At 40.3% G+C, this 25,396-nt stretch overlaps 1 protein-coding gene and 1 long non-coding RNA gene across 3 annotated transcripts; one reads left to right on the top strand and one right to left on the bottom strand.

Annotated features, from left to right (window-relative positions):
* The first annotated feature begins 11,304 nt into the window (after positions 1-11,304).
* On the top strand, positions 11,305-14,876 carry slc14a2 (solute carrier family 14 member 2). Of its 2 annotated transcripts, XM_035165532.1 has the most exons (11): positions 11,312-11,356; positions 11,716-11,787; positions 11,888-11,964; positions 12,140-12,305; positions 12,461-12,650; positions 12,954-13,082; positions 13,221-13,413; positions 13,558-13,705; positions 13,951-14,085; positions 14,266-14,315; positions 14,407-14,876. In XM_035165532.1, exons 3-11 carry the CDS (start codon positions 11,947-11,949, stop codon positions 14,779-14,781), a joined length of 1,404 nt encoding a protein of 467 aa, XP_035021423.1. In that variant the 5' UTR covers positions 11,312-11,356; positions 11,716-11,787; positions 11,888-11,946; the 3' UTR covers positions 14,782-14,876. The 2 variants fall into 2 exon arrangements, with proteins under 2 accessions (XP_035021422.1, XP_035021423.1); XM_035165531.1 differs by lacking the exon at positions 11,888-11,964 and having other exon boundaries at positions 11,305-11,356.
* LOC118114851 lies at positions 13,455-23,660 on the bottom strand. The gene is made up of 3 exons (XR_004697502.1): positions 23,586-23,660; positions 22,387-22,576; positions 13,455-13,684 (listed from the first exon to the last, which is right to left on the bottom strand). It is a non-coding gene; the product is annotated as an uncharacterized LOC118114851 (long non-coding RNA).
* Positions 23,661-25,396: the final 1,736 nt, after the last annotated feature.

Consider the following 25,396-nt stretch of genomic DNA (forward strand, 5'->3'; position numbering starts at 1 on the left):
AGCATTAATAAAAGGGAGTCCTATTCCTCCATGCCTCCAGGCGGCCATTTTAAGAGCCTGGGAGAGCAGCCTCGCATCCTCCAGGATGAGCTGCAGTAATGCGCAGGTCCACGCACACAGCCTGGGATGGGCTTTAAGCTGAAATAGTTACAATCTAACAGTTAACGTGAACATTTAAAAGGTGAAAATTACCTCTCACTTGTTTGCGGTCATGCATCGGTTCACACACTCAAGTAACGCTGCATTGTTCTCTTTGGACAGGACGCTGTATTTGATACTGTATGAACTGCGGCCACCCTGGAGGAAAAACCCACAAATCCAGCAGAGACGCATAAAATATGTTATTCATATGATGAAAAATGTGCAGCAGCCTCCTTCATTAATTTATTTAAACCCAGGTCAGGACGTGCAGCCACCTCAGATGCAGAACTCACCAAACCTGCAGAGACACATAACACACACACACACACACACACATAGCATTTCAGTGGTGAGTGGGACTGAAAGAGAAGGAAAAGAACAGAACTGACCTCATTAATTTATGTAAACTGAGAGCAGATGCAGTGGAGTTATTGCGGTATACACACATACACACACAGAGCGATGATGTGAACGTTGAAAGAGATAGATCAAAACCGCTGCAGGGTTGTGTGTGCGTGTGTGTACGTGGGTGTGTGTGTGTGTGTGTGTGTGTGTGTGTGTGTGTGTGTGTGTGTGTGTGTGTGTGTGTGTGTGTTGTGAGAGAGTGGGAGAAATAGCTGCAAAGAAATCATATTAACTATAGACAAGGTATTTTAACATTTGCCCCACAATGCCTCTTACAGTTGTGTCATGTGTTATTTGTGCAAAGCCAGGGCTTGAGTTTCCTTCCTTTTGTGGTGGAGTAACTACATCTTAAACACACGCATACACACACATACGCACACATCATACAAGAAGTTTATAATCTTGTGGTTTTTCAAACCCTGAGTAAATGCTGTGCTTTCTGCAAAGCATTCAATCCCCCATTCTCTGTACTGAACTTTATTCTCTGACACCAGTTTCTGTGTTTTTGTTTTAAGCTTTTGTGCATGTGCATTTGTGTGAGTGTGTGCATACGTGCAAAATGCATATGTGTAAATGTGCATGAATACAGACACTGCTGTGAGAGCAGCCAATAATCCCCCCCCCTCCTTCAGCTGAGGCTATGGGATCTCTGTTCAGACTTCTCTCTCTCTCTCTCTCTCTCTCTCTCTCTCTGAGTCCCCCAGCCGTTGGGACTGTTGGCTCTGGCAGCCCATCTGATGCGGCTTCACTGGGCTAAAGATATTTGGGTGTAGCGAGCGCTCGTGTTATTGCTGAGCTCTGGGCAGAGCTGGATCGAGATGTATTTGGGTTGGCTTTCTGGGGGATGAAGCCTGTTTGCCTACCGGGCCGAAGACTCTGCAGGGGGGCCTGCCTAATCTGCTGCACCATCCGACAGCTTAATTAGTGGTTCACTGCTGCACCCACATACAGTCTGCACATACACACACACACACATTTCCTCTCTTCACACACAAGCATACACACTGGGGCATAGCTCGTTAGTCTAATAAAGAGCCATTAGAAGGTTAAATGTGGGTCTCATTATAGATTAGTCGTTTACTACCATGCATATTAAACTCTCTTGTGTGATTCTGATAACTGCTCATATTGCTGCTAAAGTGAAGACCACAGCAGCACGGGTGAATTGTTAATTTGCCATGCTACAGCCTGGGATTTGGCCTGTCTCCTGCTGAGAGCATAAACACCATGAGAAATGGATAAAGTCCCCTCCAGTCAGTGACTGAGGGCTTAAATGTCATTACACGATGGTGTCTTTATGTTGTGGGCGCGCTACACACTGTAAATTGTTTGAGATGATTTTGACGAGGAGTGATCCAAGAGGCTTAAAGAGGAAGAGGCTTGAGGAGGATAAGCTGTGTGTAGAGGAGGTCTAGATTAGCTGGAATGGATTTGGAAGCCCTCATGGAAGCTTGGACTAAACGCTGCATTGAAATGTCAGAGATAATAATTTTACTACCCTTATTTCGGGAGATCCACCTCCTAACGCCTCTGCCATCTCATTTGAGAGCAGAGCAGTGGACGTCCATCAACGCAAGAAAGGAAAAGGGGAGCGAAAGACAGAGGAGGAAGAAGAGAGAGAGAGAGAGAGAGAGAGAGAGAGAGAGAGAGAGAGAGAGAGAGAGAGAGAGAGTGTGTTTTGGCGAGATACACTTTCTCTTTCCATTCTTCATCAGGCTATCTGATCCAAACAGCTCTCTTGTCTTTACTTGGACCCTAATAACATTATTCTCTTGGTCACGGCCACATGAAAAACAGATGAGCGTGAGCCATGAAGGGGGAAAGTCAGTTTTCAAAAAAGGAATTAAAATATTGGAGCTGCCAATGTTTTGACTTAGAGGATAAAGCCTCCAGGCAACTAGGGTTGGAGGGAGAGGCTGCAAGAAGCTGTGAGAATGTCAAACAGCAGATGGCTTTACTGACTCAAGACATGGATTAACCATCTGAAGCCTTGTTTCAGGAGTTACAGCCCAGGACTGTCCTACAATGTAAAACAATGTGTTTGCTGTGCATCAATGAGAGATTCCCTTCAGAGATGGAGTGTAGAGCTGAAAGCCTCGTCGACGTCTTCACTTCTCCGTCTCTGTATTTCAGCTACATGCTTGAAAAAGTCAGACAGAGAAGTCATAATTTATGACTTCTGTTCAGTTGTTTGTCAAGTCATTTGTAGGAACATCTGTGACAGTGAATTGACATTTTGAAAATGTTCTCAGACATAAAAGAAACAAGTCCTTTATTTGGAAATGCGCAATAGGAGCAGCTCACATCTATAATGATCAGATTCCTACAACCCGGTTCCCAAAGACTGTTGTGTCAAATGAAAATATGAAGACAATACAAGTTTTACAAATCATCACATTCTGTTTCAATTTACATTTTACACTGCGTCCCAACTTTTATAGAAGCAATGTTGTACAATATGAAGCGATCTAATATTAGTATCTTTTTTACCTGATCATTTATTTAATTTAACACCGTTGAATAATAATTATAATCCCAGTACTACTATATTACTACTATTACTACTACTACTACTACATCTAATAATAATAATGATAATAATAATAATGATAATAATAATAATGATAATAATAATAATAATAATAATGATAATAATAATAATAATAATAATAATAATAATAATGATAATAATAATAATGATTCCTTTTTTGGGGGGAAATCGTCCCTGAACTGAATGATTTTCCGTGAGACACTCGTAAGTGATGTTTAACATCACTTACGAGTGTCTCTATATGTTTTCACCAGATCATTTATTTGTTGACAGTGTTTCGAAGTTGTAAACATTGTAAACAAACATAGAGATGAATCTGTCGCCTTTTCCCCCTCAGTTATTCATCATGTTTCCATCATTTAATGTTTATGATAGCTTGTATGTTGACTGTGTGGTTAATGTTGTGCTTTTTTGTCAGTACATGCATATGTGTGTGCGCGTGTGTGTGTGAGCAATTTGCTGTCAGTGACACTTGGTCTCTTCGCTCGCAGGGAAAGTTGATAATTTATCATTCCTCAAACAGATGTCACATTAAGCCTCGAACATTCACACACATCTGCCCATATGTGGCTGAATCAGTCCTCAGTGAATCTTAATCAAGAAGAGTTGACGTCTCCAACGGAGATTCAACTCCACCAATCACAGGAGAATCGTTATAATGGCATTTAATGGGCCTTACGTTGTTTATCTGCAGGAACATGTTGCACTTCTCCAGCTTTATTTATACACGTATAACTGAACTGAGACGTTACAGAGGGGAGCCTTTGAATAAATGTGCAAGATCATTTTACTTTATAACACAGCACATCATTGGGGTCCCCCGTCTTCTGCACCCTAGTGGTAGCTGCTGTAAAGCCCCACAATGCTCTGCTGCCCCTTAAAAAATGGCCTTTATGGACAGAGCTACATGGACAAACACATTAATATATATGTTATACATTTACAGCCACCAGAACAGGAAGAAATGTACGTGTTATTGAACGTAACAGGTCATTATTTCAATCACAAAATGGATTTTTTTATGTTAAGAAACCGAGCTTGTCACACCCGCCAACATATTGTCAGAAACTGCTACGATCCTATGTTTACAGTGCACCCCTAACTTGAAGTGTGTGTGCGTGTGTGTGTGTGCGTGTCATGAAGAGTTGGTTTGGCAGAGGGCCATGCAGCTGGAAGCCATCATAGAACCAATTACTTTCTGTCTTTTGCTCTCCCTCGCTCTCCCTCTTTCTTCCCTTCGCCCTCTCTGTCGTTCCCTTCATCGTTCCCTTCTGCTCCCATTTTCCATGTCTGTCTGATTTTAATTCTGGCCGGCCTGTCTCTCTTTGTGAACTAAGACTTGCAGAGCTTCACAGTTTTAACCCCTTCACTCACATCACCACCAAACGTACCTCCGTCAACCTTTCCCTGGTCATCTCCAATCCCCTCTTTCATCCAGACGTACTCCACCCCTCCTCATCATCCTCTTAAATAACCTAATGTGTCTGTATATATGTGCATGTGTGTGTGTGTATTTCTTCTCATTTTTCTTAGCACCACAAACCTATTGATTCAGATGTGAAATGTTTGTAAGGCTGGACGTCCTGCCAACACCACTAACAGACCAATTTACAGTAACATGTTTGAGCTGCGACTGATGCCGTGCGTGAAGGGCGGCAGGAGTGTAAACACTGATCACAGATCGTGTACCGACTGAATGTGTCACCAGACAGAGAGAGGGAGAGAGGGAGAGAGAGAGAGAGAGAGAGAGAGAGAGAGAGAGAGAGAGGCAGTGAAGGATGGAGGAAGTGAGAGTTAACAGTATAAACAAATGAGGACTGTAATGAGGATAAAGCACCACAGTGAACAAGTGAGCCTTTGTCTTCACTTATACCTGCTCTCACCCTCTTGCTGTGTGTGTGTGTGTGTCTCTCTTTCTCTCTCTCTCTCTCTCACACACACACACACACACACACACACACACACACACACACACACACACACACACACACACACACACACACACACACACACACACACACACACACACACACACACACACAAATGGCTGTATCATGTTTGGGTTTCTGGGAAGTGCAGTTTATTGAATGTTAAAGAGGAGAAACAGAATCCAGCGCCTAATTCAGAGAGAGTGAGTTAGACACTAATGATGTTTTTCAAGTGGCTGTACCAAAGAGAGTTTTTTTTTTGTCTCAATTTTAACGGAAAAAATGAACAGAAATGTGGACAAAAATTTGAATTATTGTTATTGTGTTGAGTAGAAAAGTGAGTCTCTTATGTCAGTAAGCAGTTTTTTAGCAGCTTGATTTGTTATCAGCACAGCGTCGGACAGTCCAGCCACAGCACCACAGATCCCCGGGGAACAAGGAACCCAGGGAGCCTGCACAGCTCTCCAGGCCCAGCCAGAGTGCATGGAGCCGGGGCAGACACCCAGGGACCCCGGGCAGCTCCACTGCCTGAGCCAGAAGTGTGCACAGCCCGGCCACAGCACCAAAGTGTCCTTGGGCATGATACTGAGCCCAGACTGTGACGGCGGTGACTGAGTGATAGAGAAAGTGCAACACATAGATACACTGTATGAATATGTGTGTGAATGGGCTGTGAAGTATTTTGGTCATCAAGCTAGAAAAACACTGTATATATAAATAAAGACTATTTACATACCTGCTGCATAAAATGTCTGCACGTGAGTCCATAAGCTGTAGGTAAATCCTACTTTGTCATGTTTGGACCCATTTACTAAATATTATAGGAACTTTTCACCACAGTTAATTGTTTTGTAAACCACACTGGGTTTCACATTGTTGGACATAGTTTTCTATTCTAGGTATCAAATAGTTTCCATTGCTTTCTACACAATAAGAAAACAGTTATTTTATCATGCCATCCGCAAATTCATTCAGAAATAGCTGCAGCTAAAAATGGGAAGATTATATTTTGGTTTGGTAGCTAATGCACATTGGCATTGGTTTGGTCCTTTAAATTCAATATAGGTAATGTCAGGAACTGTTTGAATCCTTTGATTAGTATCAACAATACAAATGATAAAATATGAAGGATTAGATTTTTTTATATATGAAGGTGATTATGGTTTACTTAAGATATGGGAGGTTATCAAAAAATGTGTGGGATCATCAACTGGCGTGCAGACACTTCTTGTCTTCTGGGTCTCATCACTTTATGTTGAAGCTCTTGAGGAAGCAAAGGAGCAGATATTTGACCATTTTTCGCCATTTTTCTTCAAAGAGCAAAAATGCAGTGAATGTAGAAAGTACTGAGAAATAGTTGTCGTGAGCATGCATGCACACACACACACACACACACACACACTCAAACACACTTGGAGGGAACAGTTTGAGTCTGTAATCACCATGGTTTCCCATCTTTCCGATGGTGTGTGTACTTTGGCAAAAGCCTCATCTGCAATTTAATGCTTTGAAATCACATTAACAGCTCCCATGTTACCTTGAACTCCTCCTTAATCCTTGATACCACTGATTTCAGAGTAGAATAACTGCAACACCCATTATTTTACATTGGATGTTACATGTATGACAATACGTCAACATTTAGATTCTGACTAGAATAAATCTGAATATTCAGCCAAGAGCCAAGTAAGAAGCTTTTTAATCTTGCTTTAATAACTAGTACTTAGCATTGTTCCTTATGTATTGTGGTGTTTTCCTCAGATTCTATGAAGAGTAACCAGAATGAAAAGCTTCACACCCAGCGGCAATGTTGCGTTGTTGTTACGAGTGTGTCCATGATTTTTTTAAGTTAAAATCTCTGCAGTTTCATTAAAAACATTATTATCATATGTGTGAACGTGACAGTCTATGTGTGTTAGCCAAAGAGTTCCCTGTGACAGATTTAAAGAAATGTGACACCTCTGAACACCACACATGGGTGGGTTGGTAACGGTGCTTATTGCCAGGCTATTTTAATCCTCATTAAATGTTTATATAATTACAAATTGTGCTAAAAACAAACAGACAGTTTTTACTTTTGTTTCTGTTCTGTTTTAAATGCTAAAATCCTGGCAGCGCTCGCTTTTTCTTCAGACAGACAATCGCAAATGAAAGTGACAGCACTTTATAGCTTAAGACTAAGAATACAAATCAGACAAATATCATACAAAGAATGTTTCACTGTGTTAAGAGAGGCCGCTCATTCTGAAAAAGGGGCAAATAGTAACAAGTAACACACTCATAACTAACACACACATGGTTGGAGATGTGGCCGGGCGTCAGGCCAGATGCTCAGAGAGAAGGAAACTCACATTCTTGTGACGGGGAGTCATCAAGTATCAGGTTCCATAGACTCTGGCAGAGCCCCCCTCACCACCTCACCATCGCACACACACAGAGAGAGAGAGAGAGAGAGAGAGAGAGAGAGAGAGAGAGAGAGAGAGAGAGAGAGAGAGAGCACTGATGCCTCCTTCTCCTTGTTTGTGCATCAGGGTGGGTTGGCTGCATGAAATCACTGAAACTGCTGCCTCTTCTAATTTAGTCAGATCTGCCTCTGGAGATGTATGTGAGCAGAAGTGTCTGATGTTGAAGGCAGTTTGGTCTGATTTGTTTTATTTTGCCAGCGTATCTAAGAGAGAACCTCCACAGTCTGTGGTGGAGAAGCTGCTGAAGCCAAAGAAACTTGTTGGTTCGATCCAGTGTTAGGCCCTCAGGTCAAGTGATCATGGAGAAGAGGGGGGGTGATGAAGGGACGCAGCTGATGTGCAATTTTGGATCATTCCACAAGATGTCAGCATCAACCTTCCCTTCTTGAGGCAGCTGAGGCTGCAAGCGGCTGCTCCTGGGATCAACGCTTCTCTTTTTTTTACCCTGTGTCACTTAATCAGTCAATTTAAGTATATTTCTTATCACTTTTCCTTCAAACCCAAAAAACTATGTAAGCTCTGCACCATTCTAGATTACCCGATAGCTATCAAGGACTGGATGTCTGACAATTTCCTCCAACATCAGGATAAAACAGAAGCCCTCATCATAGGCCCTGAGTGTGTGTGCAACAATTAAACAGTGTCTTGGTCCTTCAGCTGGAAATGTTAAGCCTGCCACTGAAAACCTACAGTAGGTGTTTGATTTGACGTGTGCATTTTGAGGGTCACATAAAGAAAGTGGTTCAGTCCTGTTTCTTCCAATGAAGAAACATTGCTAAAATAAAAAGTGTCTTATCCTTCCAAGATCTGGAGGAAATCATTCCTGTTTTTTTTTTCTTCTCGTTTTGATTATTGTAACTTGTTATTCACAACTTTGAATCACTCTTCTGTGTCTCAGCCCCAAAATGCAGCCGGCAGACTTTTAACTAACACAGGACGCAGGTCACACATCACACCGGTATTGGCCAATCTTCATTGGTTACCCATACAATGTAAAATTCTTCTAATTACATCAAAATAACTACAGTCTGGCCCCTCATTATATTTCTGAATTATTGTGTCCCCTGCACACGGTGAGATCTTAACGGTCAACTGACCAAGGCCTTCCGTCTATCCCAAAATCCAGATTAAAAACTGAAGGTGACCGGGCATATTCTTCTATTGTTTGTGTTTTAATCTGTTATTTCCTATTTTTATCTTAATGTTTTCTTTTGTACAGCACCTCGTAGCTTTGGTTTTGAAAGGTGCTTTATAAATAAAATGTACTTACTTACTTACTTATCTAATTTCCAAATTCCAGTAGCACATTTTATCTAATTTATTAAGAAAATATTAGCAGGTGTAATTATAAATCACACATTTTAAGTTAATTTTAATATCCATTAAACTAGTTCTAGTTTTGCATGTTAATAACTACAAGAATATGCAACCATCTCCACACAAATTCCTGCTTGCTGGTAAAGATAAAATCAAATATGTCTGTTTACATATCTAAGTAGAGCATCATGTGACCTGGCTTTATAGATTTTTAACCCCAATCTGCATGTCTTTGGACTTTTGGAGGAAACTAAAGTATCTTGAGAAAACTCAGACATGAGGAGAAGATGAGACTTCACACAGGAAGACCCCGGCCAAGCTGGGATTTGAACCGGGAACCTTCTCGGTATGAGGAGACCTCTATCATTATTGCATGAAATGTATATATGCAATAGAATATTATCTGATGAATCCTAACCAGTTAAAAAATTGCTTATGAGGACCAAGTCTCAAAGAAGATGTGGTGTGATGCACGTGGCCACAAATGTTTCACAACTGGATCTTTGTCTGTCATCTAAAACTAGGTTAGAAATCTCTCTCTGACCTCCCCATTCTTTTTTCCTCCCCCATCAGTGATGACTAGATGTCTGCTGCAGCAATCAATTCAGCTCATCAGCTCTGTAACTACAGCAGAGTACAGTAATTGTGTGTAATGATTATATAAACACTAAAGGAACCAACACACCCCTCTGCATTGGCATTATCCATCTGTTGGTCTGTGTGTGTGTCTGCTGTTTATCGTGACCTGGATCTCATGTGATGATGATGATTTGGTGCAGCGCTATAAACAATATCTACAAATCTAAGTAAGTTGACACAAGTTAGACATGTGACAAGTGGAAAAAACCTATATCAAAGTTTAAACCGGTTCCCTCTCAGCCAACAACTGTAAAATCCTGCTGTAAAATTGCAACTTCTGATGAGTCCTGTTTAGATGTGGGGAAAGCTTCTACTCACTTAGAAAATATGTCAACAACAAGACAGTATTTCTTTCCCTCACTTTATCACTTCAATAAAATTCATATCAAATCCATCTGTGAAAGATGAAACTGTGTGTTTAGCGGGGGACTTTGTGGAATCTGGATTCCTCTACCTATGTTATTTGTAACACAAAATACACAACTCTGATAAAAAAAAAAAAAAATGTATTGAGTAATCTGAGAAACCTTTTGTAAACCAATAAATCTGTATCTCTCTCTGCTTGCATGCCTCCTTGAAACTGAGTCGAAACTTGTCACTAGCATATTTGCATTATCCAGTTAATGCAACCCACTGTGCAGCCTGTGCAGAATAATGTGATGGGAGTGGTCTAGCCATAATTGTATCATACAAAGTTGTAACTGCATCTTTTGATGCTGAGCTGTCCACAAACAGCTCCATTTCTGCATTTATCAGCAGTTTATCCTTTAAATCTGGTCTGGGAGAATAAACTTGCAACACTGCAACACAATCCTGTGGCTCTTGAGCACCTGGTGTAGTGAGGAGAGTAGCAGGGTTAAGAAAAGTGCATCTTTTAATAGTGACGTTTGGCATTTCAAGCAACACTGTATTGCATCTGAGCCACCTGGCTGTTGAAAGCTCAAGCAAAATATGTGAAACAGCATGTGTCACAAGTAAAGTCAGGTCATCATAACTCACAACATCACGTGATGCATCACAGCCTTCTCAGCAGCTGCCACAGCGCTGAGACAGGTTGGAAGTCCTGCTTCCTTCGTTTTGAATTACCCACAATCCAGGCAGTGTGTTTGGAGAGTCCGACTCAACTAGTCTCAAACAGAGATTATCTTGATATCCTTTTGGCCAGTTTAGCCTTTATTGATCGGACAGGCTTGAAAGGGGGAGAGAGAGCAGGGATGAAACGCAGCAAAGGGCAGTGAAGTTGAAACCAAACCTCTGGCCACTGCAGAAGACTCAAGTCTCAGTACTGGCTCAGCTATTGCAGTCTTAATCTCTTGCAGCATTTGATCCCTCATCCCTCTGGAGCCGCAGAGGTCTTTTTTTTACAACTTTTTAACATGTGCAGTCATTCTCCCCAGAACCCATTAACAGACTTTAATGTTTGCAATCAGAGGTGTTCCTCTTTACATTTACTTGGTATAGCAGTAACATCAACAAGTCCAAGAAGGAGACATTCACCCAGGGTCAGTCAGTGACACAGATATGTGGAGTGCACGGCGTCTTAAATGTTGACTGTTGGACAGAGATCAGGGGCAGATCAGGTCATCCAGTCTTGAGTTTAACAAAGCTGCTTTAGATACTGCATCATGTCAATCAACAAACACCTGCAGCTGGTGTTTGTCTGACAGCATCTTCATTTCATTTGTGCTTCTAAACATAGGAGCATATAGGAAAGAATGAAAATAGCTTGTGTGATGGTGTGTTTAGAGAGATATGCGGGTAAGGGACATAATTGCTGAATTCCAGTGATTCCTGCAGGAGGAGGGGTTATACCAGTGGCCTGTTGCTATATAAGCCTTCAGTGGAAGCTGCTGTTGTACAGCTTAAGAAAGGCTGACAACCCATTGATGCCTGGATCAAACTGCTCAAAGGTAGGAGTATTTTTTAACTGTTTGTCAAAATCCAACAGGAGGGTAAACCACTGTCAAACCTAAGTAAATATGTGTCTATCTGAGAAAATATTTAAAGATTATATGACAAATTAGGTTTATATTTGTATGGTCTTTATTTGATATTGATGAAGTGAAATTGTAATAATAATTAATATCAAAAGGTTATTATGGTTTAATCTTCTCCAGAGCCATAAGATTATATTTTAGTTTTTTTTGTCTCACAAGTTGATAATGAAGGTATAAAAACACATGAACAATTCAACTAACATTTACAGGTACAGAGGAAAACTCCATTGGCTGCAAATTGACATGCAACATCTTTCTTTCTCTACTTTCAGGATATTCAGAAGAATATCAACTGGTCCACCTCAGCTGATCTGTCCACCAGCTCTCCGGTCAACAGTCTCACTGTAAGTCACTGCTCACACCGCAGACACACAGTATGAGGGATGGGTTTTCTCACACACTAACAAATCAGCTAATATACCAAATCAACCTATTCTTCATCAGATCACATCATCACCACCATACATGTGTGAAGATACCTTCAAGTATCTAACACTAACGTCATGTTGCTACGGCAACTGGTAATGGGGAATGATGCAGCTGAACAGCTACTGTACATACACTATAAACAACATACTTTATGATGTGCTCCAAGATGCAGTGTTTTTAGCAGTTAGCTGGTTTTAATTTTAAATTACTTTTTTAAATTCCTAATTATATTTGTCTTTATTCCTTTTATTGTATCAATGACTCCAGGAAGTCCAGCCACTGATGTTGCAGGACATGACCCAGGTGGGCATGAAGGAGAAGGAGCCAGAGGTGCCTGGAAGACTCACAGCGCTGCAGAAGGCTCGGGCCCGACTCCTCAAGGGAGTCTCCTACTTCGGTGGAGACATGGAGGTGTTTGGGAAATGGATGGAAAGTAAGTTATCACTAAAGGGAGGTTTTAAAAAAAACTTGTCTTTAACGATGTCCAACTTTTGCTCATCGTCAAGTAAATGTGTCTGCACTTGAGAAACCATCTTCTTTGCAGCTAGGGGGAAATTTCAGCCCTGTTCTCTCTGCTTTCTCTTTCAGAACAGTTCATCCTGCTGCAGCTGCTGGACTGGGTTCTTCGCGGAGCTGCCCAGGTGATGTTCGTTAACAACCCTCTGAGTGGCCTCATCATTTTTGCCGGCCTCATCCTGCAGAACTACTGGTGGGCCCTCAACGGCTTTGTGGGCACACTTTTTGCAACCATTTCTGCCCTCATCCTGAAACAGAACAGGTTTGAACACTAAATAATTTACAGCCTCTACAGCATGGATGTCATTGTTTTCCACTTGTGAGTTTGTGTGCATGCTTGTATATTGCACCGGGAACAAAAATGTTGCACATAGATCACATCATGCTGTGATGTTATCGAAATGCGATTATTTATTTAACTCGCCATCAATCACAGCAGCAATGGGTTGATATAATTAATGCATGTGATGACAATAGACATGGATGAATGTGAAATTATTATAGATGGACTGTGTTGTGCAACAGGAAAACTTGAATTAATGTATTCGAAACCACTTCCCTTTAGGGGTGCAATAGCTGCTGGGCTTTATGGGTACAACGGTATCCTGGTAGGTCTGCTGATGGCTGTGTTCTCCAATGCAGGAGACTGGTACTGGTGGCTTCTGCTGCCCAACGTCTTCATGTCCATGATGTGGTAAGCATATATAGACTGAGCAATAATGAGAATAAAAGTGCAAACATTGATAAACTGAAATATGCCACCTTAAAAAAACATGTCTAAAATTATAATAAGAGGAAGAAACGTTGATGATGTTATGTGATTGTGTTTCAGCCCGGTTGTGTCCAGCGCCATTGCGTCTATTAACAGTCGCTGGGATCTGCCTGTGTTCACACTGCCCTTCAACATCCTGGTGTGTCTCCACATGGTCGCCACCGGTCACTACAACCACCACTTCCCCCAGGTCCTCATTCAGCCTCGCTCAGAGCTGCCCAACATCACCTGGTCCGAAATCGATTTACCCAAGGTCAGTGCAAGGCCAGGGTTGATTCTATATGTTCTGTAGAAGTATTGTACATTTACTGCTTGGTGATTTCAGTATCTCTGGCGAATGGATTCTAGCTCAGGTTAGGTATAATTATGTTCAACCTTTCTCTCTGTACCTCTTCAGCTGTTCATGTCAGTCCCTGTGGGAATAGGCCAAGTTTACGGCTGTGACAACCCTTGGACGGGAGGAATCTTCATTGTCTCGCTCTTCATCTCCTCCCCGATCACCTGTGCTCACGCCGTCCTGGGATCTGCAGTGGGCATGGTTTCAGGTGAGAGGACGCACAATGCCTTGACAAGCATCCAACAATGGACACTTCTGAATGTGATTCTGTCCCACCTCAATAAACAGTGCTTCCTATTTCTGCTCCCTGTATGCTGATAGAATGAATTTAAGTCTCAATATGTTCCAATTCCACAGAGACCCCAAAGATAAAATAACCAGGGGGTTATTATTAATTACAATAATTTAAATTGAGAGAATCTCTAACAGGATGGCTGTGTATTGTTTTTGCAGGTCTGGCTCTGTCTGCTCCTTTTGGAGATATCTACTTTGGCCTCTGGGGCTACAACTGTGTGCTAGCCTGCATCGCTATTGGAGGAATGTTTTATGCCCTCACCTGGCAGGTGCACCTGCTCGCCATCACGTGTGGTGAGTAGAAACCAGGAAGATAAAACCACAATCTGAAAATGCATCAAAGTTCAAACAGGACGACCACATGACATGAAATCATGTCCAATATTGGCTGAGAACCATTTGTAATCTATGATCACACTCGCCACAACGTGCAAACGAATGTCTCATCACGATATCTCTTCTTCTCCACTGTAGCTTTTTTCTGCGCATACCTCGGCTCGGCTATTGCGAATATAATGTCCAGGGTGAGTACAAGTTTTCTCTCACTGTATTTATTTATTTATATCAGCCCATTATAACCTAATAACTGTAACATGATGTATTTGTCATCTATAGTTTGGACTGCCAGCCTGCACCTGGCCTTTCTGTCTCTCTGCCTTGACTTTCCTCCACCTGACCACGGGGACCAATAGGATCTTCAAACTCCCACTGGCCAAAGTCGCGTATCCCGAGAAGAACCTGATCTGGTTCTGGAAGATGAAGAAGGAGGAGAAAATTAAGAAGTCTGAGGCAGAGAGGGACGAGCAGGAGAAGCAGCAGAAAGCCATGGAGGAGGAACTGATCCTAAATGAGAAAGAGCAACTTAGGCTTGACCTCGAAAGAGCGGAGGAAGGGAGCATACAACACAACGCATCAGAGGGTAAAAATGAAGTGACACCCGTGGAAGAACAAAGGACCCATGAAGAAGTCAGACAGAACGACCAAACCTAGATCTCTCTCTTGCTGGTTATTTAATACTTCTGCAATTATTTGTTCTGAAACTGTATTGAATGTATATTTTTTTAAATAAATATTTTAGAATAATACATCTAGTCCATGTTTTTTGTATTCAGTGTTACCTGAATTTGAAGAGAAATATGAAATTATTACAAATATTCAGTGAAATCTGTCACCTGTTGGCATTATCAATTATTCTTCTGAGAAATACAAACAAATATGATTTACATTTGATGGCGCAGATGTTTACCAAACATGTACAGGACATTATTAAATCAACAATGTTTTCACCTTAATAATTTATAGTAAAATATGATTTTAATATATAGATAAAAGATTATATTATGATGATCAATCTACAAAAACATACTGAAATATACTTTACTTCTATATCATGTTACTGTAAAATGGCTTTTATGTTGCCATTGACAAACCACAAACTAGATCACAGGAAAATACTCAAAGAATGTTTATAGTGCGAAGGCGACAGTCAGGACTTTCCAACATTCCAGCACTTAATGAGGCATGTGGATGATGGTTTGGATGATTGTTCAAGTTATTTGTACAATGTAACCTAAGACAATCCAAGAGTCGAGTGTGTGGCAGCTGGCTATAGAACTGTCAAAATCTAGTTAGCTGACGACGTAGTTACATAAGGTGCAAACCCTGATCGGTTATTTTGGGAGCACATTATAGTTTGGGTTCAAATGTGCAAGTAAAGACCTTTGTTGACATGGTAACCAGAGCATGAGTTGTGCAGTGGTCATGAATAAACCGTTGTGACAGATTCAGAAGATGTTTTTCTGACCCATTGGACCCGACTCCCTCCTAATGCAGACTTTGTTGCTCTATAGACGTGTTTCAATTTGCCAACATTTTAAGGAGCGTGAACATTCAGGAGGCTGCTTTCGTAGCCAGGCATGAGACTGTAGTGAACTCTTGTGATCAAGGAAGATTTTACTTTGTCAAGTTCTTGTTGGATCAATAATAAAATGTCAGTCGGCTCTGTTTGTCTGACGTGCATTTTAATATAACATTATGTAAAATGTATTGACAGGTTTCCCATTTAAAAATAAAAGAATCAACTTACAGCATTGGAGTAGAAAAAACTTCTGTTTAGAAACAGCAGCTAGCAATGAAAATGCTGCATGAGCTATTAAGGTAAAAACCTAATAATTACATCTTTTTCAACTCTGATCTAAGGGGAAATTAATGAATGTGGCTTTTAGAGAATATTTTATTATGGAATGAACGCAAAAGCACATGATGGTCAAATATAACTTCTAAATTCCGGAAACTATAAAAATATGAAGACACTAAGTTTTATAAAACAAATCTTTCTAGAAGCTTACACGGCCTTCTTCCTCAATCATGTGAGAGTATAATGATAGGTTTTAGAGAAGATCAGATAACTGTACTCATATCAGCTGCTTTCCTGCCATTTGTTTGGAGAACTAAATCACTGTGAACATGCTTACATAGTGCTGTGCATTTTTGACCTCGTACCACCTTACACCAAACTTAGGTTATATGGAGCTCATCCTCTGGTAGGTTGGAAATGGGGCAGTAAACATGTTCAGCCTGTTTTGTGTAGCCTGAAGTGACTGCTGCACTGTTTAAATGGAATTTATTAACTATTGACAGTGGTGGAGGAAGAAATCAAACATTTGACTAAAGTAGAAGTACAAATAAATAGACAAAATGCACTCAAGTAAAAGTATCATTACTAGAAGTTCAACCTGAGTGAAATGAAGTACATGCTTTTGAATATGCCGAGTATAAAATGTAAAAGTACTTGCTGAGTGTAGCTTATTTCCTAATGCTATGATCTGTCATTAACTGTGGCTACTGTATATTCTGATTAATATAAGAATAATAAAGACTCTGTCATATTAATGAAGAACACTGCTGATGATGCCACTGAAAACACATTGATATATTAATTCCTGTCTAAGTCTCTGCAGTGTTTCTTCACCATTGATGCTGCTCCTCTGATTGGATCAATGGCCCATTAGCTCTCATGTTAGGGTGGGATGTGCAGATACAATATGTTGTATTCTTCCTGCCATGTCAGAGACCATATCTTTAAGAAAACATAATATTTTGGTGCTTTAACTGCACATGCTTTTCTTTCACAGCAAAGTCGCCCGCAAAGTTTCAGGCTCAGTCGTTTCCTTTACCTGTAGCCTTTCACTTTCGGAATTACTTGAAGTTCAAACCCTTGTCTGTGAGGATGAGAAGTTGTTCGTAAGGTTTGTTATTAGTTTTCCCTTTCGCAGTTGTCCACGGCTGTTTTCTGCTCTGTACAGGAGTACAGAGACAGAGAAAGAAAGGCGTATTGCATGAAAGGTGACTGTATTGTTTCCAATTTCCTCCCTGTCTGGTGGCAATTTTGAAAAATTGCTGCCAATAGAATTTCATGGGTGCTCAACATCCATTTTTTTGGGAATGCCTTAGGCTGCAAGTGAAACGCACTTTATGCTTTTATCCAATGTTGCAGATTTTTTATTATTATTTTTTAGCTAAGCTGCACCACTATGAAGCTAAACATGTAATAAAACATGATAATATTGAAAAGCACTTCACTTATATAGCACCTTTCGAAACAGAGTTAGGTGCTTTACAACTTACAAAGGTGCATACTCACTTGTGTCAAAAATTTATGTTGTTAAGTTTTATAACCATTGTAATCCTCTGAGTTCCTCTATGTGTCTGTAAAGGACACACAAGGTCCAGTGAGTGGAAAGATTGAAAGGACAGCTCTAATAGGGCAGCACAGCAACAGCAGAGTGTTATCAGAGGACTGGTAATGTAATGTGGATGTGGTCGTATCCTAACATCTCTGTAGCGTGCAGGTTATCACAAAATCCAAGAACCTCCCCAGACGTCTTATCAGGCGGACTGGGGAGGAGCCATTTATATAAAGGCACCAGGACTGAAAACTGATGATTAAAACTGAAAGTTTGCCAACTTAGATTGAATTGTGTGACGACCTAAATAGCAACTTTAAACTGGCACAAAACGACATGTCACATGTTAAGTACCATATCAAGTACTTTAAACAACACGGCATTAGAGAGCAGAATACACTGAATTCCAGAAATGGAACTCTTTCAGTGTAGTTCAATGGGGAAACATGTGCATTCTTGCTAATGCTAATGTTAACATTTACAGTTATTTACTTACCAATGTAGCAGTAACATCAAAGTGCAAAGCTTTATTTCTTCAGTTGCAGAGCTGACAGTGGTGGAAAGCAACACTAATGTTGACTCTGGTTGTATCACTTCTTTTTCTTCTAGAATGCTAATTAGCTACCTACACGAAGATGAAGGTTGAACCTCTGTTGAACCTCGCCCTGTTCTAGACTTCTGTCAGTTATCACCCTTGGGCAAGAGCTTGTGTGCGTGTGAACCTGCCTCCAGAGGAAATATTGGAAACTCTGCAGGTACAAGGGAAAGTGGAGAAACAGGAGTGAGACGGAGAAAGGGAGAGAAACAGGAGTGAGACGGAGAAAGGGAGAGAAACAGACGAAAAAAGTGGGGGAGTGGGATATAAGAGGGGAAGAAAGTGATTCTAAAACTGTTCAATTGTTAAGATGTGTTGAGATTTATTATCTGTAAAATTGGTTGAGACTTTTGAGTCAAGATGTGAAACAGAAAAAGGGAAATTCAAGCTTTTGCTCCCTTTATTTTATTTTTCTGAAGTTAAGCCCTTTATTTGAACATGCACAATTTTCACATTTTATTTATTTTCTCTTATTTTGAAATGCAGCCCTACTTTTATTTAGTTAATGAGAGAACATTATACATATCTGCAATCATACATATATGTTCAGTTCTTTGTTACGTGACAATAAATATTGTCCAAGTTTTTGAATCGTACTGAATTCATTTGATTTGACAGTCAGGTATTTAGTACATGCAGATGTTGATACAACTACTAGGCTACTTAAATATATATCACACTAAATAGTTAGACATTATGATCTTCCGGACCTTTGCTTCAAGAAGTTTTCTCTAACTGGACCTTTTTAAATTTTAGTTGAATACCCCTGGTCTAAAGTCACCATTGGATGGCAGCAGGGGGGAATGAGACGTTGCTGACCAGATAGACACAAATAGCTCATGTTTGCATGATTCCAGCAGGCCTTTTAGTCTCTTTCATTGTCAGCTATCACCGCTCACCTGAGCCTCACATTTCCTCATTCAGACTGTCCAACATTTCTTTGCGTATCGCTTTCGATCTCACTGAATCACAAATGGATAGTTCAATCTGATTTCAGCTGAAGTGACGCTGTTGGTGCAAGTGATTGTGAACTGCTCTGCTGATACTGTCAGCCTGACCTCTTTGATTAGCAAGGTTGCGTATTTCAAATAGTTCTTGTGCTTCTAGGGTTGTGATAATAGAATGATGACGGTGGCAAGAGACGCGTGACACACGAGCACGTGCACTTCTTGCATCCTCATAGCATCAGGGTGCTGACCTGAGACCAGCCAGCTTTTTATTTGTTTACAGTGTATATGGCCATGTGACCTGACAGTCGACCTCAATCAGATGCTCAGCATGTGCAAGGACCTTGTGTCACACAAAGTCTGAAGTAATGTGAAGTGGCCTGATACGATCATCTTATAATTTTTCTACCGATTTCTGCTGTCTCATGTCCTTAGTTTATACTTTGACCGATCACCTTAAAACACATAGCTGCTGATTACATATGATTTCACGGTGGTGTCAGTGATTTTGCCTCCTGATGACGGCATTCTCCAACAAATTGACCTTAATCCTCCTTCATGTCTGCAAAGACATAAAAATGCTGAGCAAAGAAATAAAGTACTATTATAAGTATCATAAATTAAGCCGACAGCCACATTTTTTACTTGCTTTGGAATTTTACATGTTAAACATTTGATGAGCTCAAAAATGAAAAATGTCATATTAAAGTTAAACTGGCCATCAGTCTACCGAGCATTTTTGATCAGCCACAGAATCAAAATATGTTTACGGATGAGTCTTCTACAATATTGGTGGATATATATTGATTCTAGATTTTCTGTTATACTTAAGGTGCCTGTTTAATATCTGGCTTGGGATAACAGATGACATTAAGCCTTCCAGGTTAGTTCTGTCTTATTTAGTTAATTTTTCTTTTAATCAATGAACATGGTCCATGTCAAATAAACTTTCTCTGAAAGGGAATGCTTAATGTGTCAACAATTAATTATTACAACACCTATGTTGACACTTTAGCACATATTGAATACTGCCACCCTTTTACTCAAATACAATTTTGAATGCATGACTTACTTTTCATTGAAGTATAATTCCATTGCAGCACAATTTTACTTAAGTAAAAGACTTTGGTACCTTTTCCATCTATGCTAGCAGGACCCACCAATACTCCTGTATAGACAACATACCGGAAACTGTTGGTTCAGCACATACATGTAGTAATGTCAATTTTTGAGTCATGTGACAGGTTCATTATTTTAAGTACAGCTGTGGTGCAGAGTTACACATGGAACGCCTATGGAATGAGGACAAGCCATAGCTGTCATCTAATCTCTTGTTCCATATACATGACTGTAACATGAAGAACATTTATCCATGTTCCCATCTGTGCTTTCTTGCAGAACAATCTATGGCCTACAAAATATACATGCTTTTGTGTTGTACCAGATCACCTGATTAAATAGTCACGTTTTTTTGTTGCTTTGTTTTTACCACTGAACAGACTGACCCACATTTGCGTGGAAATTTGGCAGACAGAAATTAAGACCAGTCTATAGCCACATTAGCAGTTTACTAAAGTAATGAAGTATGTTCACCATCTAGGTTTAGATATGTTAGCATGCGATAACGTTGGCCGATGAGCACAAAACAAAAGAGCAGCTGATGTTAAGGGAAATTTTGGAGCCAGAAGAAAAGTCAGAAGATCACCAAAGTTATTATTGACAATTGTCATGGAAACAATAATGTCAGTAGCATCCATCCAATAGTTGTTGACACATTTGACTCAAAATCACAAATATGAACCTTGTGGTGGGGGTAGAGAAAAGTCAACTGATCACCAAAGTCTGTACAATTCATCCTCTGGAAGACATGAATGTCTTCACAAAATGTATTGTCAATCCATCCAATAGTATTTTGCATGGTGCATATTTTATATTTCTCTCCTTCTGTCTTATCGACAATCCCGCGTTGCCATCATCAGACCCAAGCCTCTACCATGGCCTCAAAACAGCTGAGTAATGCCTCACCAACTAACCAAACATTCCAAATATTATTGAGTTTATTATGATTGTTTATTAATCATACTTTTTTTTAGGATGAAATATGTATCAGTATCTAAAAACTTACTTCCAAGCTGCACAGATTAAGCCCTTGGTAAATATATGCAATCCTGATTATGCAGCAATATGGGAGACGACCTGAGGGAGCAACATGGTGTGTCCAGCCGGGACTTTTTTAGATTCTTGCAGCTGAGACACCATAAAATACTCAGCAAATAAGATCTAGAACAATCACGTTCATAATATGGTATATTAAGAGTCTTTACATCAGACCAGGGTGAGGCGGACAGCATGCTGGAAGACAATCAGAGACAGCATGGAAAAAATTATAAATATTAAGATTGATCTTTGTTTTCAGGTCTTGTACCTGCAGGTTGCCACCACAACAACACATCTCTAAAACATATGTGCTTCCTTAAAACATACAGGTTTTTTTTTAATCGAGATCAATTGCAGATTTGATAATTTGCTAATGAGGAATCTCCAAAGAATGGTATTGCATAACTCTATAATGGGCTTTGAAAAACACAGCACGTAATTGGCTGCATAAACCCTCAGGCCTTGCAGTGTTTGTTTCTTGCTACATATCTTCTCATCACATTGCTGGATTGACAAAGTGGACCAACCGCTGTCATGACATCTTGGGCCTCTGGTAAAATGAGATCAGCCAGCCTGTCCCTGTTGGCTGTCCCTAGGTCTAAATGTTTGACCATCCTCATACAGTAAATCTGTTCACCATGAAGAGACTACAGCCAGACTCATTCCACAGATACTCCCTTCTCTCCAAGCAGTACCCAAGATTAGGTTATAGATAAAGGGGCAACTAGCAGTACGTTGTAGTGTCTACTCTCATGGACTTTCATATCTAATTCAGATGCCCCGGACAGAGAGGCACCAACTCCCAATTCTTTTGCGTATTACATCAGTGGCTAGACGTAAAGGTTTATATTGTTTTACCTTCTGGTGTCCTTGATGCATCAAGCCTGCATTAAACTCTTCTGCATAAGAGAAGAGCTGCTGCCTGAGTTCTCCTTTCACCAGCTTCCTTACAGAGTTCAAGCATTATGTTCCTGAAAAAAAAAAATGCTAGCATTGTAATGGTGTGTTTTTTTTGTACTCCAGCTAACTTGAACCCCCTGCAGTGAGTGTCGTCTCAAGGGGATGTTCCATTTGCCGACAATGAGAGGAGGTGGGGGAGTATGGATTTCTAGTACTTTCATATTTTTATTTCATAGCCAATGATAAATCGATCCTAACATTGTTGTGAGATTCTTTTCAGTACTTACAAAAGGAGTAATGTTTTACGTACCTTTTATTTGCACGTGAATATGTTGTATATGAGTATTCTGGTCTGTGAACCCCCCTGTCGCGCTGTGGTACGTGCCGCTCAGGAACCTGTCTCTCTGTCTGCATCTGGAGCTGAAGGAGAGGTGTGTTTATGGAGTGTTCCGCTTCTCAGTGTCGTTCCATCGTTTAACGCGCGTTACTGTGACGGCTTTCTGAAAGAGCAATATAAGACAGCTATAGTGTGTGAAGCGCAGGTCTGTACTGTGAGGAGTGTTGAGAGTTATTTCAAAAGTTAGCGCTGCATTGGTTTGGGCTGTTTTCCTTAGAAGTGCTGCCGCTTGGCGCCAGCGACCCGCGGCATTATGGGAGATGTAGTTTTCTTGTGGGATTTGTATAGAACAAATGTGAAGTGCATTGTTACTTTTCTAATGTTGTTTGTGAACCCACGCTAAGTCATTGTGCTTACGCTGCGATGGCCAGACACACAAGGCATGGTATATTTACTTTGTTTTACATTATTATTGTATGCTTGGTTGTTTGTACACGTAGGGTCATTGTGTTTACTCTGTGCTGGGTTAGACATGTGAGGCAGGGCATATTTATGTTATTTTGCATTTGGTGTACATTATTATTTCATGCATCCTTTACAGTAGTCTGAGAAGAGGATGTGAACTGATGCAGTCCCTGTCGCATGTTGTATCATTACAGGTATGATTGTCAAAAATGAATCACTATACGATCGTTTCAATTGACAGGTTTTGTCTACAATGTATACACATGTTTTGTTATACTCTGTCTGCATTTGGAGCTGAAGGAGACAGTAGTCTGAGAAGAGGATGTGAACTGATGCAGTCCCTGTCACATGTTGTATCATTACAGATCCATTCAGTAAGAGAGATCCAAAGAGAGCTGTGGTGTCGGAGTGATTTTGTGGTGTGTCGCTACAACATCATCAGGCAGAATACAAATATGTCATTCAAATGTTTTGGTTTGAAAAGGATGTACACCAACATTAACACCATGGACAGTACATAAGAATGGATGATATGATAGTTCCCCATAAATGAAGCCAAATTATTTTCACTACCCCCTGGTGGCTGGCTGCAGTGTAGCACATGAACCCTGCCATGTGCGTTGTCAAGTTAAAGTACACTTTAGTTTAACTTTTTTCCCAAAGATGGTTTCTGTCACCTTCCTGGCTAAGAAGCGAGTTCAACATACCCAGGTTAACTTTTCCAGATCCAGCTGAACTTAACCTAACAATTGCCGTCAGGCTAAGTGGCCACACGAAGCTGGTTATCAAGGCGTTAAGTCAACCCAGGTTTTCCTTATTAAGATCTGAGCACCTGCATATTAAAGGGGCGGTGTTTACTGCGTATGACCAATCACTGACATGAACAAGTTTGAGTGACAGCACAGCCTCATATTTCAATAAGAGGATCAAACTGTTATGTTGAAAAAAAAGAAGGAGAACAAACACATTGTCCAGACTAACAGAAACATGGTTACAGCTGCTAAATGCAGGAAAAACATCTCTGATTGTGTGAACATGTTAGTTACGGAGCCCCTGGTGACATTTGGGAAAAAATATATTACGTGACCATGATATAATAATTCGTGGGAATGCGATTAATAACTCGGGGCCAAGAGATATGAATCTGTTCTTTAATAACAAGACCTGTGGAACTGAAGTGAAGAAGCCTCTTGGATTAGATAATGAGCTTTAGTTTGACACACACTCTGTGGAAACGTTTGACATTACATGTCACTAAACACGTGGACCTATTTTCGTGCGCCATGGCGCAGGGAACGTGATGGTCACAAGGTTAATCTGCTAGCTGTATGTATTATATGTATGATGTGTTTGGTCTGATTAAAAATATAATTTGTAAACATTGTCAAAAATAGCCATCAGAAAGGAGAAACCCCACAACAACAAATGCTCAAAGTCAAAGAAAACGTTTGCTAAATTCTAAATAGCATCTGTAATTTGAAACTATGTGAGAAATATCACATCAGCTCACGAGTGAGTCTCAGAAGTGTCTGAACAGTCCTCTCACCGGCTGATTCAGCTCTGTATCGGGGCAACAATATGATGTGAATCCTAACAAGATAAAATGAATGATCATCATTCAAGACAAAGACTGATACTGTTGAAACGTGGGCCCATGTAGCATCTGTGTCTGGGTCTCATACAGCTTGTTCATTTATTATACGTAGTTTGGATTATGTCTTTTCTTTTTTCTCAATATAAAACTCTCTGTCTTTATACCTTATGCACTTGGGTTGATTGGCCAGGAAAGAAAGAATGAGAGTCAAAATACTGCCTGTATGATGTTTTCCAGCTGTGCGGCACTCGGCCAGAACACAAAGCAGACTTTCTTATAGTTTGCCACAGTGGACTGGATTAAAATGCACAAAACCCTGCAGTTGCGTAACGTAAAATAAACTCTTTTCTAGCAGGACAAGAGGTTTTATTGTGTTTAACATTGACATGAAGTTGAAGATTCAGGCTTTAAAAAAAATATAATTCCCAATATCATCTCCAGAGTATAGGTCAAACATGTAAAGGATTTTACATGTGTGCAGTATCTCACCCGATCGACAACATGAATGAGAGCAAATGAGCAAGTTTCTAGAAGAGCAAGAAAGGCATCTAGTGGTTCAACTGAGACATATCATGAAACAATTCACTATACAAGTAAATGCCTGCACACAAGCTGCATTGTGTTTAGACAGTATCCTCTCAGTATTAATGATGTTAGTGCTACTTAGTGCAAAAGTAAATGCCACTAAGAATAATTTGAATGCATCCATAACTTGGACCAATGGACTCGCACTCAAATATTTTTTTTCAGTTAATCAAAAAAAAAATTGGAATTTACATTTTTGTCCATCAGATTCAGAAAACCAAGACAAGACCCTAAACATGCCTGGTGTTTTTCATCAAGATCCTTGAATAAGTCTCTGGGAAATCAATGAAAATTATGACAAATCTCACAATGTTAATGTGGAAAAAAAACAACCTGGAT

The sequence above is a fragment of the Hippoglossus stenolepis genome, chromosome 9 (assembly GCF_022539355.2).
Source record: "Hippoglossus stenolepis isolate QCI-W04-F060 chromosome 9, HSTE1.2, whole genome shotgun sequence".
NCBI lineage: Eukaryota > Metazoa > Chordata > Actinopteri > Pleuronectiformes > Pleuronectidae > Hippoglossus > Hippoglossus stenolepis.